General features: G+C 51.9%; 3 protein-coding genes across 3 annotated transcripts; 2 read left to right on the forward strand and 1 right to left on the reverse strand.

The window, feature by feature from the left end:
• The first annotated feature begins 527 nt into the window (after nucleotides 1–527).
• BO82DRAFT_16723 (membrane morphogenesis protein VPS13) lies at nucleotides 528–10,463 on the forward strand. Its single transcript, XM_025630315.1, has 4 exons — nucleotides 528–567; nucleotides 681–8,222; nucleotides 8,273–9,896; nucleotides 9,946–10,463. Exons 2-4 carry the CDS (start codon nucleotides 780–782, stop codon nucleotides 10,368–10,370), a joined length of 9,492 nt encoding a protein of 3,163 aa, XP_025494547.1. The 5' UTR covers nucleotides 528–567; nucleotides 681–779; the 3' UTR covers nucleotides 10,371–10,463.
• Nucleotides 10,464–11,420: 957 nt separating this feature from the next.
• BO82DRAFT_255347 (GPI ethanolamine phosphate transferase 3) lies at nucleotides 11,421–14,310 on the forward strand (the record flags this gene model as incomplete). Its single annotated transcript, XM_025630903.1, has 2 exons — nucleotides 11,421–11,440; nucleotides 11,529–14,310. Coding segments are annotated over 2 exons (2,802 nt in total), but the record flags the coding sequence as incomplete, so codon positions are not given.
• A 46-nt stretch (nucleotides 14,311–14,356) lies between these two features.
• Nucleotides 14,357–15,264, reverse strand: BO82DRAFT_351934 (uncharacterized protein). The gene is made up of 2 exons (XM_025634554.1): nucleotides 14,812–15,264; nucleotides 14,357–14,651 (listed from the first exon to the last, which is right to left on the reverse strand). Exons 1-2 carry the CDS (start codon nucleotides 15,022–15,024, stop codon nucleotides 14,625–14,627), a joined length of 240 nt encoding a protein of 79 aa, XP_025494549.1. The 5' UTR covers nucleotides 15,025–15,264; the 3' UTR covers nucleotides 14,357–14,624.
• Nucleotides 15,265–16,105: the final 841 nt, after the last annotated feature.

Raw genomic sequence — 16,105 nt, forward strand, 5'->3', positions numbered from 1 at the left:
CTGGGTTGAGCCAATGGCTGGGATGCTTCAGGCAAGCTGGTGGGCGGTAACTCGCCGTGGACGAGGCCGGCGGACGGGAAAGAGCACCGACGTCACTTGCTGTGCCCGCGCGTCACTAAGGGTTCCAATTCCAGCGCAAGTCCCCTCTTTCCCCCCCTATTATTATTATTATTGTTGGCCCAGTTCTTGCTTTCCCCAGGTACAGAGTGAAGTACACTCGTCTCTGACGACAGCCGTATTGCTCTACCACTCTTGGGGATCTGGCCTCTCATTCATTTTATCGCAATTGGGTAAGGTTGCTCTAGATCGATACCCAACCTTTCGGCTTCCCCTCCTTCGCCAAATTACCTTATTACCTTGTTTGCTCACTGTCTATAGAGAGCACTAGTCTTTGGTGGTCTACGCCCGGCTTTCCTTCTCTCCGCACCCCGTCCCTCTTGAGCACGTTCCGGAGAGCATATCTTTTATCTTAGCCTGTTGGCAACGCTTTCGCGTGCACATCGAGTCTCAACCTGCATGGCTCTATTCTCCACGGTCAGCGAGTGCAACTAAAGCTCGCGCTGCATAGTAAGCTCCTAGCTTTGATACCTCCATACTTCCCCGGCTCTCCCTCTTCATTCCGGTGATCTTATCTGATGGCTCATCTCTTGACTGACCGACCCGTGTCATACAAAATCCAGGCCGATTTTCATCCACGATTCCTACCTTATTCCCACCCTTACTGCTATAATTGCCCCTAATTTCTTCCCAGGCCCGGGTTACGGCCATACCCCGCAACCATGTTGGAGAGTTTGGTTGCCAACCTACTCAACCGCTTCCTGGGAATTTACGTCAAGAATTTCGATGCCAAGCAGCTGAATATCGGCATCTGGTCTGGCGATGTGAAACTTCACAACCTGGAACTCCGGCGGGAAGCTCTTGACCAGCTTCATCTCCCCCTCAACGTCGTCGAAGGTCATGTTGGACAGCTCACTCTCTCCATCCCATGGTCGAATCTCCGAGGTAAACCCGTCCGAGTCGACATCCAGGATGTGTTCCTCCTCGCGGCCCCCAAGGAGGATGCAGACTACGACCCCGAGGAGGAAGAGAGGCGGGCGCATGCCCTCAAGATGGATAAGATTGAGAGTGCGGAGATGCTAAAGGAGCGCAACTCTGAGGGTATGAGCCAGGAGGAGCAGCGCCGAAACCAGAGTTTCACCCAGAGTTTGGTGACTGCCGTCGTCGACAATCTTCAGATCTCCATCAAGAATGTCCACTTCCGTTACGAGGATTCGATCGCTTCGCCCTCCCATCCGTTTGCCGTCGGTGTGACTCTGAAGGAACTGAGTGCCGTGAGTACCGATTCAGAGTGGAACCCTACCTTTATCCAGTCCAGTTCCGGCACAACCCACAAGTTGGCCATCTTGGGGGCTCTGGCCGTGTATTGGAACACCGATGCAGAACTTTTGGGTACTGGGCGCGGTTCCGACGTTGGCGCCGAAGCCCAAGGCATTGAGCATGCAGAACTACTTGAGAAACTTAGGGCTGGCATTGACAACCAAGACAGTGCCCAGTTCATGCTTCGTCCAGTCAGTGGGCGTGCGGGTTTAGAGTTGGACAAATCAGGCAAGCATGACAGACCATCCCTCAAAGCGAGGCTCCTGTTCGATGAGCTGAGCTTTGTTCTCGATGACAATCAGTACCGTGATGCTTTGATGCTTGTGGATCTGTTCCATTATTTCATTCGCCATCAAGAATACAAGAAGCTTCAGCCCAAATGTCGACCCAAGGAGGACCCCAGAGCATGGTTAAGATTTGCCGGAGAGGCCGTGCTCAGCAAGATCCACGATCGCAACAGGCGCTGGACCTGGGAATATCAGAAAGAGCGAAGAGATGATCGCATAACGTATATAGATCTGTTCAAGAAACAGAAGCGAGAAGGAACGCTCATCGGGCCAGATGCAGAAAAATTCGATCAGCTTCAGAGGAAATTGAGCTACGAAGATATTCGCTTCTGGCGGTCGTTGGCACGAAACCAACTGCGGAAGGAGAACATCGGCGTGAAGAAACCGGCGCAACAGCAGACCTGGGGTGAATGGTTCTGGGGCACAAAGAAAGAAGAGTCGGAGGAGACCGCAATGACCGAAGAACAACGGCAGGAGCTGTATAATGCAATCGACTGGGACGAGAAGAAGGCGATCGCGGAAAGTGTCGACGTCCCGAGAGAATGGGTCAAGCTCCAGGTCAATGCCGGCTTGAAGGCTGGTAGCTTCACACTGAAACGGGACCCTCACGGGAGGGCAGATGAAGTTATGAAACTCGTGTTTGACAACTTCCGAGCTAAAGCTCTGCAGAGGCCTGACTCGTTCTTCATTGATGTCAACCTTGGTGGATTGAGGGTGTACGACGGAACAACTCCAGGGAGCCTCTTTCCGCAGATCGTCAAGGTCAAAGACTCTCTTCCAGAACCCAAACACCGCCTGTCCCAAGCCTCGGGTGACGAAGAGTTAGACTCTGAAGCAGACGATGACATTTCTGCATATCAAGACAGCTTGTTTCACTTGCAGCTTGAGCAGAACCCTCTCGAAAGCGACGCAGACTCAGTTGTCAAAGTCAAGATGAAGAGTATCGAAGTCATCTACAATCCTACGTTCGTCGTCGAGATTGCCAAATTCTTCGAGCCACCGGAGCGACATATGGAGTCTATTGGGGCTCTTCTGGACACTGCGGGTGCTACCGTTGAAGGCATCCGGCAGCAAACGCGAGCAGGTCTGGAATTTGCCCTGGAAGAGCACAAGAAGGTAGATGCACAATTCGACATCCACGCGCCCCTGATCATCGTTCCTGAGAGTATCACACAAGAAAGCTCCCTTTGTCTGATTCTGGACGCTGGTCACATTAGTGTCAACAGCGAATTGGTTGATAGACAGACCATGAAAGACCTTCAATCAAAACAAAAGCGACAATATGAGGAGGGCGATTACAAGGAACTCGAGCATCTACTCTATGACCGGTTCCTACTAAAACTCGACTCAACTCAAGTCCTTATCGGTCCCGGCATTGAGATCACAAAGTCACAACTTAGCTCGGATGTCGAGTCGCGCAATTTGCATATCATTGACCGCATCAATGTAGATTTCGTTCTGGAGATGTGCATCGTCCCCAAGGTCACCGAACTCACGAGGACGCGTATATCCGGTCACCTCCCTGAGCTACATGCTTCCATGTCTGATAAGAAATACAAGGGTCTGATGAAACTCATTGATATTGCTATTCCACGCTTCAATGATGGTGGCGACCCAAGGAAGAAGGAAGACCAAGCGAAAGAGGCGCCTGCGAATGCCACCAGAGCTAGATCGGCTTCTTTTCAGCCGTCTAACCTCAGAGAGCTGCCTGTTGTTGACGAGACAGATGACGAGTCGGATGACGAGTCGGATGATGAAAGCATGCAGAAGAGCATTGACAAGCCTATGAATATTCATCGCCGAGATTTTGAATTCAAGTTCACGGTGGGTTGTTTGCGAGGCTCACTGTTCCGCTCCGACCCGAATGACCAATTACGCGACCACCTGCTCGTTGAATTGGTTGCCGAAGGCTTTGCTCTGGACTTCTACATGCGACCCTTCGACATGGTCGCGGAGGTCGTTTTGAAGTCCTTAAGTGTGGATGACTACATCGAAGAGATCCCGGTCCCGGAGTTCAAGAGAATCATATCGTCCAAAGGCTTCGATGCCGACGAGAACAAAGATCTCTTCCATCTCAAGTTTGTCAAAGTCAACCCGGATTCTCCTGAGTTCCATTCCACTTACGAAGGTGTGGCAATGAATCTTGACACATCCGTGTCAACCATCAATCTCGTCGTTACTAGGAAGACGCTTCTAACACTTTTGGACTTTATCCTACTCACATTCACGAGCCCGGACCAAGCAAACAACCAGGTAACTCAGACTGATGACAGTAATCAAGAGCTCGCAGCCGCGAATGAACAAAATCAACAGACTGGCAAGATTCGCATTAAAGCCAACATGAAGAGCATCGCCCTCATTCTCAACAACGATGGCGTCAGACTTGCTACGCTCAGTCTAAACACTGCCGATGTCGGCATCAACCTCGTGGGCGGCTCGATGCTGATTCAGTCGCGTATTGGAAGCCTGACCCTCATAGACGACGTCAATACTGGTGCATCGGAAAGCTCAGATCTCCGCAGGCTCCTCACCATTGAGGGTGACAATTTCGCAGACTTCAAGTATGAGACCTTCGACCCAGAAAGTGCGGACTACCCCGGGTATGATTCGGAAGTTTTCCTGAGGTCAGGGTCAATGAAGATCAATTTCGTAGAAGAGCCCTATCGCAAGATCATCAACTTCCTCGTGAAGTTCGGCAAAATGCAGGCCATATTCAATGCTGCCCGACAAGCTGCGGCGAATCAGGCCAACCAACTTCAAGAAAATGCTTCCCGGATGCGATTTGATGTTGTGGTAATGACGCCCATCCTGGTCTTCCCAAGCTCGATGACAGAGAGCGGTGTGCATGATACAGTCACTGCCCACTTGGGTGAAATATACGCCAAAAACACCTTTGTTCCTCTGGACGAAGCCAAGGACAGTCCTGCTGTAAATCTGATCTCTTCTGGTGTGCGAAACATCCGTTTGACATCCAAGTTCCATTATGGTGAGGATACTGTAGAGGAGCTTGAGATGATCCAGAAAGTGAATCTTGATTTCAGTATTTGCTATCTTGAGCACCAACATGATAACCCGCGTCCAGATATTGAGATCGAAGGGTCAATGTCACCGATCAATCTCCGGATCTCGCAGAAGCAGTTCAAGTTCTTGTTGGACCTTTCAAAGACGGTCCCGAACGCCTTCGCTACTGACAGTGAACAGCAAGAGCTGGAAGCCTTGGAAGCTCTTCCTTCATCAGTAACAGAGTCATCTAGAGAGGCCGAGTCCGAACGGATTGAGCGAAGTCTATCGCGAGAAAGACTGTCCCAGGGAGACGTCAAACAAGAAACCTGGGTTCGATTGGATATGGTCTTCAAGGTGGACAGTGTCGGATTAGAGCTTATCCTGGCCGCCGATGATGCGCCAGTCGGTCGCTTGGAGGATTCTAGTCTATCCAAGTTCTCACTCAACGACACAAAAGTCAAATTGCGTATGTTGACAGACGGATCCTTGGAGTCGGAGCTCTTAATCCACTCTCTCTCGATTCGGGATAGTCGCAACCAGGACACCAACAAGTTCAGAAAGATCATGTCCTTGATCAACAACGATGTTCAGCAGCAGTTCATGGCCAGCGTCTCAATGTCACCAGGCCCGAAGAAGCACTTAATCGCCATGCTTACCATTGACAGCCCGCGAATTATCCTGGCTTTGGACTATTTGTCTGCTCTGCAGTCGTTTGCAAACTCAGCTTTCGCGTCTGAAGAACCAGTGGTTGAAGAGGAGAGTGATGAAAATCCCGAGGAATCAGAACCCAGAACCAGCACCGCCGAAAGTGACGATGCATCTATTGATGCCTCGTCAACTGAAGACGCGCCACCTGCTGCTTCTGCAGAACAGGTGACTGTCTCTTTCAGGGTAAACCTCGTTGATGCGCAGGTGATCACGATTGCGAATCCCGCTATCGCACACACCGAAGCTATTGTTTTGGGAACTAAACAGCTACTTTTTTCTCATCAGAACGTTTCGACGCTGCAAATTAGTAAAGTTGGCATGTTTCTATGTCGCATGGATAAGTTCGAGACGAGCAGGCTTCGGATTCTGGACGATTTCACCCTAGAGGTGTCTGTGGACAGTCGTGCGCAGGAAAAGGGCTCTTCGCTTACCTCCATCAATGCTCACATAGAACCTCTGGTTCTGCGCCTTTCACTTCGTGACATTCTGATGGCGATACAGATTGTGAACAAGGCATCTGAGATGAGAGCTCAAAGAATGCAACCAGTTGAGACCGGCGAAGTGAAGAGCATACCTGAGGCGAAGAGCATCAGGCCCAAATCTTCAAGAAGGCAATCTTCCGGCAGACCACCTTCATCCGCCATGGTCTCAAGAAATCGACGCCGGTCGAGTGCGGCAGCAGATCAGCCAGGCCGAGCCTCAAGCCCGGAACGCTCAGCAATCCTTAAGCGCGAAGAGTTGAATGCTCAAGTCGACGGGCTTAGAGTCATTCTTATCGGCGATCTCCATGATCTTCCATTGCTCGATTGGAGTGTTAAGAAGTTCAATGTTGATGTTCGCGATTGGTCTACAACACTGAATGCCGATACGAGCTTCGACACCTTCGTCAACGTGTACAACTTCTCAAAATCTGCATGGGAGCCTCTGATTGAACCATGGCAGTTGGGATTTCACGTGGCTAGGGAGATCAACCCCGAGATCTTCTCTATAGACGCATATTCTCATAAAACGATGGAACTCACTCTAACATCTGCCACCATTGCTTTGGCATCGAAGTCATTCCAGTTCCTTTCTACGGATGAAGATGTTCTTTCAAAGCCGAGAGGTGCTGATGCACCCTACCGGATCCGCAACCATACTGGATTCGATCTACATGTCTGGGCTGATATCGGTGCGGATGAGGATGGGCCGGCTGCTAGATTGGCTGACGGTGAGGAGTACCCTTGGCGTTTCGAGGACTCGACTTCCATGCGTGAGACGCTCGCACCCGAGGGGCATGCCGGGCTTGTTGGCATCAAGCTCGAGGGAAGTGGGTTCGAAAGCGTGAACCGGATCCCGCTTGTTAGGGAAGGTGAAATCCTCTACAGCCTGAAGCCCAAGAAAGAGGGTGTCCTCCATCGACTCCTGGTGGAGGTAAAGCTAGGCACAGACAACGTGAAGTATATCACCTTCCGCTCGCCGCTGGTTGTCGAGAATAGCACGCAGATCCCTGTGGAGCTAGGCGTCTTTAATCCCCAGGAAGGACATCTGCTGAAGATCGAGAAGATCCTTCCTGGAGAGTCGCGACCTGCACCGGTCGGAGCAGCTTACATGCACTCTCTTGTGATCCGCCCCGATCAAGGGTTTGGGTACGACTGGTCAAACGAGCAACTCCACTGGAAAGACCTACTACGTCGTCCGACTCGGACCATTAAGTGCCTGAGTGAAGGCGGGCAGCAGTCACCTCCCTTCTATTTCCAAATGCACGCTAGCTACAATGAGCGGGACTCTCTCACGGGCGTCTATCCTTACATGAGGATCAAGATATTCGCGCCTGTCGAGATTCAGAATCTTCTTCCTTACGATTTCAAGTATCGCATTTACGACAAGAACACAAGAAAAGACTGGACTAATTTCCTGCGCAAGGGTGGGGTTAGCCCTGTGCATGTCGTTGAGCTCTCTCACCTATTGCTACTCAGCGTTGACCTGGAGGACACGGTCTTCAAGCAAAGTGATTTTGCGATCATCAATGGAAACTCTCAAGATTTCAAGAGAGAGCATACCTTGTCTCTAAAGGATGAGCGAGGTATTCAGCTGAGATTGAAACTCCACTATTTCAGAGTTCCCGACAGTGGTGGTGCCTTCAAGGTCTCTGTCTACAGCCCGTACCTCATCTTGAACAAGACTGGTTTGCCCATGGAGATACAGAGCAAGGCTTTCCTGCAGTCGGCCCGGTCGGCTGCTGGGCAAGGATTGAGGGCTGATTCTAGGAATGGTGGACGTACGCTCCCTTACATGTATTCCTACCATACGGATGATCAGAAGAACCGGTCTATTCTGAGAATAGGGGACTCCGCATGGAGTAAGCCTCAGAGTTTTGAGGCTATTGGAAGCACGTTTGAGGTCATTCTACCAGACCAACATGGCAAATCCGAATTTCATTCTGGTGTTTCTGTCGCCGAGGGTGAAGGAAAATACAAGATGACCAAAGTCGTGACAATTGCACCCCGGTTTGTTCTGAAGAACAAGCTGAGTGAAGACATTTTGGTCCGTGAGCCTGGCTCGTCTAACGTTCTCAATCTCAAGAGTGGCGAGCTTGTACCTCTCCATTTCTTGCGCCAAGTTGCAGAGAAACAGCTCTGCTTGTGCTTCCCGGGCGTAAATAACCAGTGGTCCTCTCCTTTCAATATCGCGGACATTGGAACGGTGCATGTCAAATTGGCTAAGGCCCAACAACGTCAGAAACTCATCAAGGTCGACGTGGTCATGGAAGGTGCAACGCTCTTCATCCATTTCAGCTTTGAGACTCGGAACTGGCCATTCTCCATGCGGAATGAGAGCGACATGGAATTCATCTTCTATCAAGCTGTGAGTACTTTGTATTGGAACACAAGAGGTGTTTGCTAATTACGTTGAAGAATCCGAACGTCGAAGAAGATGAGGAAGACAGAACGAATGGCTGGCGACCGATCCGTTACCGACTTCCTCCGCGCAGTATCATGCCATATGCCTGGGATTATCCAGCAACTAAGAACAAGTCTCTTGTACTGACGTGCAAGGGCAAAGAAAGGCATATTAGGCTTGCGGAGATTGGCAATCTGATCCCCATGAGAATTCCGCCCGCTCAGTATGGTGAGACTCAGAAGATTATCGATATCAACATCGTTGCCGACGGCCCGACTCAGACTTTGATGTTGTCCAACTTCAAGCAGTCCAAGAGTATGTACAAGCAGAAGGACAGGGGACAGGCATCTCAGAGCAGTTTGAGTACTGGCTTCGAGGTCAAGGAACTCGACTCAGATGTCAACTTCAAGGCTCAACTTCGCCTTGGAGGAATCGGCATCTCTCTCATCAACCAGAACCTCAAGGAATTGCTGTATCTGACATTCCGCGAGATTGACATCAAGTTCCGGGAGTCAAGAATCTACCAGACCTTGAATACCACCATCAAATGGATCCAGATCGACAACCAATTGTATGGTGGTATTTTCCCAATCTTGCTCTACCCTAGTGTGGTTCCCAAGACAGGCAAGGAAATGGAAGCACACCCGATCTTCCACACAATGGTTACTCGTGTGAAGGACGATTCCTATGGCGTACTTTATATCAAGTATGCCACAGTTCTCGTGCAGCAGATGACGCTGGAACTTGACGAGGACTTCATCTTTGCGATATTGGACTTCGTCAAGGTACCCGGTGCTTCGTGGTCGGAAGAACTTGAGGGTAAGCTCTGCGATGAGGATTTGAATATCCCAGAACCGCAAACCGAAGGCACTGTTTCAGACGTATACTTTGAGCTCCTTCACCTGCAGCCAATGCAGCTCGATATATCCTTCATGCGGACTGAGCGCGTGAATGCTGAGGATACCATGCAGCCATCCAATCCTCTGATGTTCTTTGTGCATGTCATGACTATGTCGATGGGCAATGTGAACGACGCACCGATCCGACTCAACGCGCTCATGCTAGAAAATGCCCGTGTCTCTCTCGGAGTTCTTGTCAGTAATATCCAAAGTCATTACACCCAGGAGTTCTTACGGCAGGTGCACGTGGTTCTGGGGTCGGCTGATTTCTTGGGCAATCCCGTCGGATTATTCAACAATGTTAGCTCTGGAGTGGCTGCCATCTTCTACGAGCCTTACCAGGGTCTTGTTATGACCGATCGACCTCAAGAGCTGGGCATTGGCATCGCGAAGGGTGCGACCAGCTTTGTGAAGAAATCTGTCTTCGGTTTCTCTGACAGCATGGCCAAGCTCACCGGAAGTATGTCCAAGGGTCTAGCCGCTGCCACCCTAGACAAAGAGTTCCAAGACCAGCGACGAATGTCCAAGTCGCGAAACCGACCAAAGCACGCTCTGTATGGTATTACTGCTGGTGGCAACGCCTTCGCAACGAGTCTGGCAAGCGGCATCGGAGGACTCGCACGCCACCCTCTCCAGGGTGCTGAAAAGGAAGGCATCCAAGGATTCTTCAAGGGTGTCGGCAAGGGTGTTCTCGGCTTAGCCACGAAACCCGCCATCGGCGCCTTTGATCTTGCCTCGAGTATGTATGTCCATAAGTTAGACATGTGTTGATACTAACTTACGAGTAGACCTTGCCGAGGGTGTCCGCAACACCACCACCGTTTTCGACGCGGAAGGCCTTGATCGTGTTCGCCTCACACGCTTCATTGGCACCGACGGCGTCGTCCGGCCGTACTCGCAACGCGAAGCACTTGGGCAGTTCTGGCTCAAGACGGCCGATGACGGCAGATTCTTCAACGAGGACTACATCGCGCACCTTGAGCTTCCGGGTCGCGACATGCTGGTCATGTTGACCTACGACCGGATCATCCTCGTGCGCACGAAGAAACTCCGCACGGAATGGGATATGCGCCTGAAGGATATCCAAACCATTTCCAAAGAGCGAACTGGAATGAGCATTACTCTCAAGGGTGGTGCTAATGGACCATTCATCCCGGTGCAGGATGAGAGTTCGCGGAACTGGTTATACCGGCAGATTGCTGTTGGTGAGTGATGGTTTGAGATGTGTTTGCTACGCACGGGGCTGACTGGGATCTAGCTGTGAACGCTTTCAATGAGAAGTATAATGCCCGTGGGTAGGCTTGACTGCCTAGGAAACTCCACTGGTGTAATCGTAATGGAGGACAGAAGCTGTGCGTGGGAGACTGACGATTACCTGTTTCTGAACAGCGCAATTGTTTATGGTGGGGCAGAGTGGAGACAGTTTGCTCCAAGCTGGATCTCTGAGTCGAGATCTTTTGGAGTAGAGAGCCCAGCGATATGACCCTGCAATTCAAGTTTGAAATGGATGACCTGTTGATGTTTTCTTTTCTCTGCTCTTGCAATTGAAGCGACTGTACTGTACATATCCATCTTCAACTTCTTTTTTCTTTTTTCGTTTTTCTTTTTTTCTTTTTTTTTTGCCTTTTCAAGTTGACTCGACCGAGACCTTTTCATCTGACCACCCTTTGGCTGCAAGCTGTCTTGATGCATCTGATTTTCCTTTTACGAGGAGTATTGAATTGATAATCCCTGCCCTACCGATTAGGAAGGTAGATTGAATGGGGAGAATTACCTTGTACATACCTTCATGTTACCATCGCCTACTTCCACCGATAGAATTAGAAACTCTGTGGTGTGGATCCTCTACTCCACCGTGGTGAACGTTTAGCTATCAAAAACACCATCTCCACCGACAGTCGATAAGACAGTGCTCGTTAAGAGTTGCCTCAATTGGGTAAGATTTTCCAGGATGACTTGGGATACGAAGCTGTGACTTTGGTAGCGATGGATCCATCTCGAGCTCTAGACTGGTACATGACAGGTACGTCCACTGATACTTGGCTGTCATATACTTCCGGTGTTTCTTACCAGCTTACGAGTACCATGCTTGTCGTACAAGGCTCAACCTTGTGTGACGGTAATTGTTCGATGGACGGACTGCCTTGATACAGAGTCCTCCTGGACATGCTAACTCCTGCACCTCATCACGCATACCATGCAGTCACAGCGTCATCGATGGAGGATGGCGACAGCAACCATCTTCCACCGCAGACAATTCTCGCTGTTCTTCCTTTGGGTCTGGTACGTTCTGGGAGGGGCACCGGACTTCCAACTTCCTGACCAACTTCATCTCCGACGCTGCTAACCCGCCGTGGCTGGACCTTTCCAGTTTGGTGCATCTGGCAGGCCTCTGCTTTTTCACCAAAGGCTTTCTGCTGACCCGCCAGATCCTGGAGTCCAGAAGCACCTGCGACGAGCCTCCAAGAGACTTTTGGCCTGGCCATGACCATGACCGCAGCCCATCCGCCAATGGAGATGCTTATGGTTGTTGGCTCCGGCCAACCTTCAAGAAAGCCGTCATTCTGATCATTGACGCGCTGCGCTACGACTTCACCATCCCCTACTCTCCTTCCATTCAAGCAGCGGAAGAAAAGCCATACCATAATGCCCTCACCGTCCTGCACACCCTCGCAAGCGAGAGACCGCGCAATGCCCTCCTCCTCCCCTTTCTCGCTGACCCTCCGACCACCACCCTCCAACGCCTCAAAGCTCTAACCACAGGCACTCTCCCGACCTTCCTTGAAGCCGGCTCCAACTTCGCTGGTTCTGCCCTCGCCGAAGACAACCTCCTCGACCAGCTCCTCGCGTTTCCCTCGTCTTCCTGCCCCTCTTCCTCGTCCTTCGCCTCCTCCGATCACAATCCTAAGCAACGGCGCCTCGTCCACCTCGGCGACGACACCTGGCTCAAACTCTACCCGGACCATTTCGTCCCACACCTCTCCCACCCTTTCCCCTCTTTCGTTGTCGAAGACCTCCACACCGTCGACACCGGCGTCATCACCCACCTCTTTCCCCTCCTGCGCAATGACACTCTCCGCCACGAATGGGACGTGATCGTTGGCCACTTTCTGGGGGTCGACCACGTCGGCCACCGGTTTGGAGCCGCGCATCCACTGATGCGGGACAAACTCCAACAGATGGATGCGGTGGTGCGCGAAGTGGTCGCGGCTCTGGACGATGCTGACGAGGAGACGCTTTTGGTCGTCATGGGGGATCACGGGATGGATGAGAATGGGAACCATGGCGGGGAGACACTGGAGGAGGTTCTGGCTGCTGTGTGGTTATATTCGCCTCGGGCGTTTGTGGGGAGAAGGGTCAGTGGTCATGGTGATAAACGTGACGAGGGGGCAGCGGCGGTGCCCCAGGTGGATATCGTTCCGACGCTGGCGCTGCTGCTCGGAGTGCCGATCCCGTTCAATAACCTTGGGAGGCCTATCGAAGAGGTGTTTGCTTTTGGCTCGGGAGGGAGCGATGGACAAAGAGAGGAGATAAATTGGGAACGGTTGGTGAGGGCGAATGCGCTAGCTGTTGCACAGATGGAGCGGTTTCATGCCGAGTATACGAGGCTTCATGGGAGTCATAAGAGTGGTGTTGAGGTCCGCATTGGAGACTTTGTCCAGGGCGGTATAGATTACGGGGATGAGGGCTCCGTGCAGCGGGCTTATTGGGGGTTGAGGGAATACCAGGCGGAGATGTTGAAGGGCTACCGACGGGTTTGGGCGCAGTTCAACGTCTTAAGTATGGTCGAGGGGGTAGTGATTCTGCTACTGTGCGTTATTGCAATGGTCTGCGCTCTCGTTGATGGGTCTTGCCTCCATGGGCCGGAAATCAAGTCGAAGGCAGCATTTGCTGGGAGCATGGTGGGCGTTCTTGCTGCAGCTGCTCACTTCGTCTATGCGGACCCTGTATATCACGTCGTCGAGAGTCTCATCTTGGGCGCCACTATAGCCAGTCTGACAGGTTTGATCGCAGGGACCGACTGCAATGCTGTGCGCCGGCGTTGGCAGTTCGGACTCAGCATCGGGAGGTTGCAGGCCGTGTTGTTTCCTCTGGCTCTGGCGGCTGGCTTCGCGTCGAACTCCTACACCATCTGGGAAGATGAGATCCTGCTGTTCTTTCTCTCCAGCTTTGGGATCTGCACATTAGCCTCTGCCACCCAGCCAACTTCTTCCGTTCTGTTCCTGCTACTGACTCGCCTCGCCTCCTATAGCCGCCTGTGTCGAGAAGAACAATTACCCTCGTGCCGGACCACCTTCTACCAACTCGAGAACTACGTCCCCTGGCGTATCCTCGCCCCATTTCTGAATGTCTTCGTTATGCTTCCGGCATCCAAGGGCTTGGGAAATAGATTCAAGAACGCGTGGAACACACTCTACATTCCTGCACTCTTTCTCCACATTCCGTTCTGGACACTTCAGACAGCCAGCGAGCAGGGCTGGCTCGCCAACATCGTCACAGACTACACCTCCAAGGCTATATGCATAGTAATCGCTCGAATCGTGCTGCTCGTTAGTATGATTGGCCTCGGATCCGTCTTGCTGTCCTCTATTCACTACGACAAACCACACATTCTCACCACCGCCATCTTGCTAGTATATATCCTGGTGAGTCCCCCCACCAGCGGTGTTCTGCTTGCATGCCTTTACTCCCAACTCCTCCTGCTCCCACGCATTACAAACCACCGAGTCGGTCCCACTATCGCTGCTCTTCTGGGCTCATTTTACTTCTTCGCAACCGGTCACAACGCCACCTTTGCCGCCATCCAGTGGAAAGCCGCGTATACTGGTTCTCGGGATGTGGTGTATCCGTGGTCCCCGCTGCTGGTTGGGATGAATACATTCGCAGGGCCGCTTCTGGCGGCGTGCGCTGTTCCTTTCTTCTTCACCCCGTTTGACTCGTCTTCTTCGCCGAAGAGCATGGAAGCTCGAGCCCAGATGATCCTCGCACATGGTACCGTTTACACCCTCTGGGCCGCCGCCACGGCGACCTGGGCGTGTCTTCTCCGGCGGCATCTGATGCTATTTGCCATATTTTGCCCGCGGTTCCTACTGGCTGGGGTTTTGGTAGGGGTTGTGGATGTGATTGGGTTAGTGAACTCGTTTGTAATGTAGATTGCCAGTAGTCAGCTTAAGAAAGGGTGCAACTGGAGAAGTGATTGCGCAATGTTCTCTTTTCGTAGGTTAGGTTATATATATAATGAATGACAGTAGCTGGATGTCCCATGATCCTTCAGTTGACGTCAACAATGATAGAAGCTCAGGAATTGCCCTCTTCCACACCGGCCCCGACCTCCCCTGCCATGTCCCAGTGAGTCGAGCCGTGCTCCCCTTCTCCTTCGAACCTCAAACCTCAACCTCAACCTCAACCCCTAGTCCTCACTCCCAATTTCTAATTCCTTCTTCCCTCCCAGCAAGCGGCAACGCAATCACTGACAGTAATGCACCCAACAAGCCTATTCATACCCTCCCCACTTCTCCCCCCCAAAAAGGGGGATCCAGCGGGAAGAACAGTCAGTCAAATCATCCCACCATATCCTCCACCCGGACAACACCTCTTCCCCCTCCCCCCCCTCAACCAACCAAGCATAACACTGAAAAGATAAGAGAACATACATGATAACACTTCTGCCCGCCATGGCTCCGATGACAATTGTTCATGCACTTGTCATATCCCTTCCGACACCACTGGGTGTTGGCCTCGTCCGCCGGGGCGGGCGCGGCGTCGTCGCCGCCCGCTGCCTCGACGGTGTCCGGTTCGGCGTCGGCGGTGGGCACCGCAAGGGCCAGCGAGGTGAGCAGGAGGGTGAGGGGGATGATGAAGCGCATTCTGGCTTGGCTGGGGCTGAGGTCTTCTTGCAAAGAGAATGGGTTTGTTGGGGCTTGTTCTGGTGATCTCGGTTGGTGTACTCGGATGGAGATGGAGAGAGTGGTAGTGGTAGAGATGGGGGGGGGGAGTACTTATATCGTTTCATCGCGCATTTGCCTTCCTTAATCTTCGGTGCTTGGGATTGGGATGGCGAATGGATTGTGGATGGTACGATGTGCGTTGTTCGTGTCTCGTTCAACGCCATTTTCCACCGAGTTGCGCGTGTCTTCTGACCTTTGGTGGTGTTGCGATGCGGATGCGGAGGCTGAGAGGGTGATGGAGGGATACGTTCCGATGGTGATACAATTCTGAGGGTTATTGGAATTGTCGTCTTTGTCGTCGGGACAGATGATGGAGAAGGACAGAGAAGTGGCATGGGTCGCCTTGGTGCTTCTATGTCCGGGTTGGTTGAGTGGTACCGTTGATCTGTGGGGGCCGTTTGGGTTCTGTGGTTTTGTGCGATGGTGATGGGGGTTATGAAACTTTGAGTGAGGATAGAATCAGCTGGTTGTTGCAGTACAGTGCGAAGGGTTGATCGGTTGGTAGGGTTGGTGGGAGGTTAAATGTTCGATCGTCGTGAGGAGGATGAGGGCTGAAGGAGATAGACCTCGCGATCCAGAGGCAGGACAATCCATTGAGAGAGGAATATATCTATATTCATCTGTTAACATCAACATCATCACCATCAAGGATATGGGAATAGTTCACACCTCCCCTCAGCACCTACAGTACATCTACATTTACAACAACCACCACCATCCTAACCCACCCTCCAACCCATCAACCCACCAAGAACACTCGGAAGATATCCACTACATCCCTCCCAGCATTGATCTCAAGATCAAACTTCCAAACCATGAGGCTCGTGAAACAATCCTGCCGCAAAACTCCTGTTGACCTCATTCATCCCCCATCAGGGTCCCAGGTCTCAGGGGTTTTGCCTTGGTGATTCGACAACTCCTACCCCAGGGTCTGCGTAACCCCAAGAATCAACCCGCCCTCCTTGTGCAACAGTAAGCGAGAGTGAGATGCCGGAGGAGA

This window comes from Aspergillus uvarum (assembly GCF_003184745.1).
Source record: "Aspergillus uvarum CBS 121591 unplaced genomic scaffold BO82scaffold_11, whole genome shotgun sequence".
Classification (NCBI taxonomy): domain Eukaryota; kingdom Fungi; phylum Ascomycota; class Eurotiomycetes; order Eurotiales; family Aspergillaceae; genus Aspergillus; species Aspergillus uvarum.

Bases quoted from the DNA above. Each gene is read 5' to 3' on its own strand.
- BO82DRAFT_16723 (XM_025630315.1), top strand. From the start codon at position 780: ATGTTGGAGAGTTTGGTTGCCAACCTACTCAACCGCTTCCTGGGAATT. The intron at 8,223-8,272 runs GTGAGTACTTTG...ATTACGTTGAAG, and splicing joins AATTCATCTTCTATCAAGCT to AATCCGAACGTCGAAGAAGA. The intron at 9,897-9,945 runs GTATGTATGTCC...ACTTACGAGTAG, and splicing joins CGCCTTTGATCTTGCCTCGA to ACCTTGCCGAGGGTGTCCGC.
- BO82DRAFT_351934 (XM_025634554.1), bottom strand. From the start codon at position 15,024: ATGCGCTTCATCATCCCCCTCACCCTCCTGCTCACCTCGCTGGCCCTT. The intron at 14,652-14,811 runs GTATGTTCTCTT...GGGTATGAATAG, and splicing joins GCGGGCAGAAGTGTTATCAT to GCTTGTTGGGTGCATTACTG.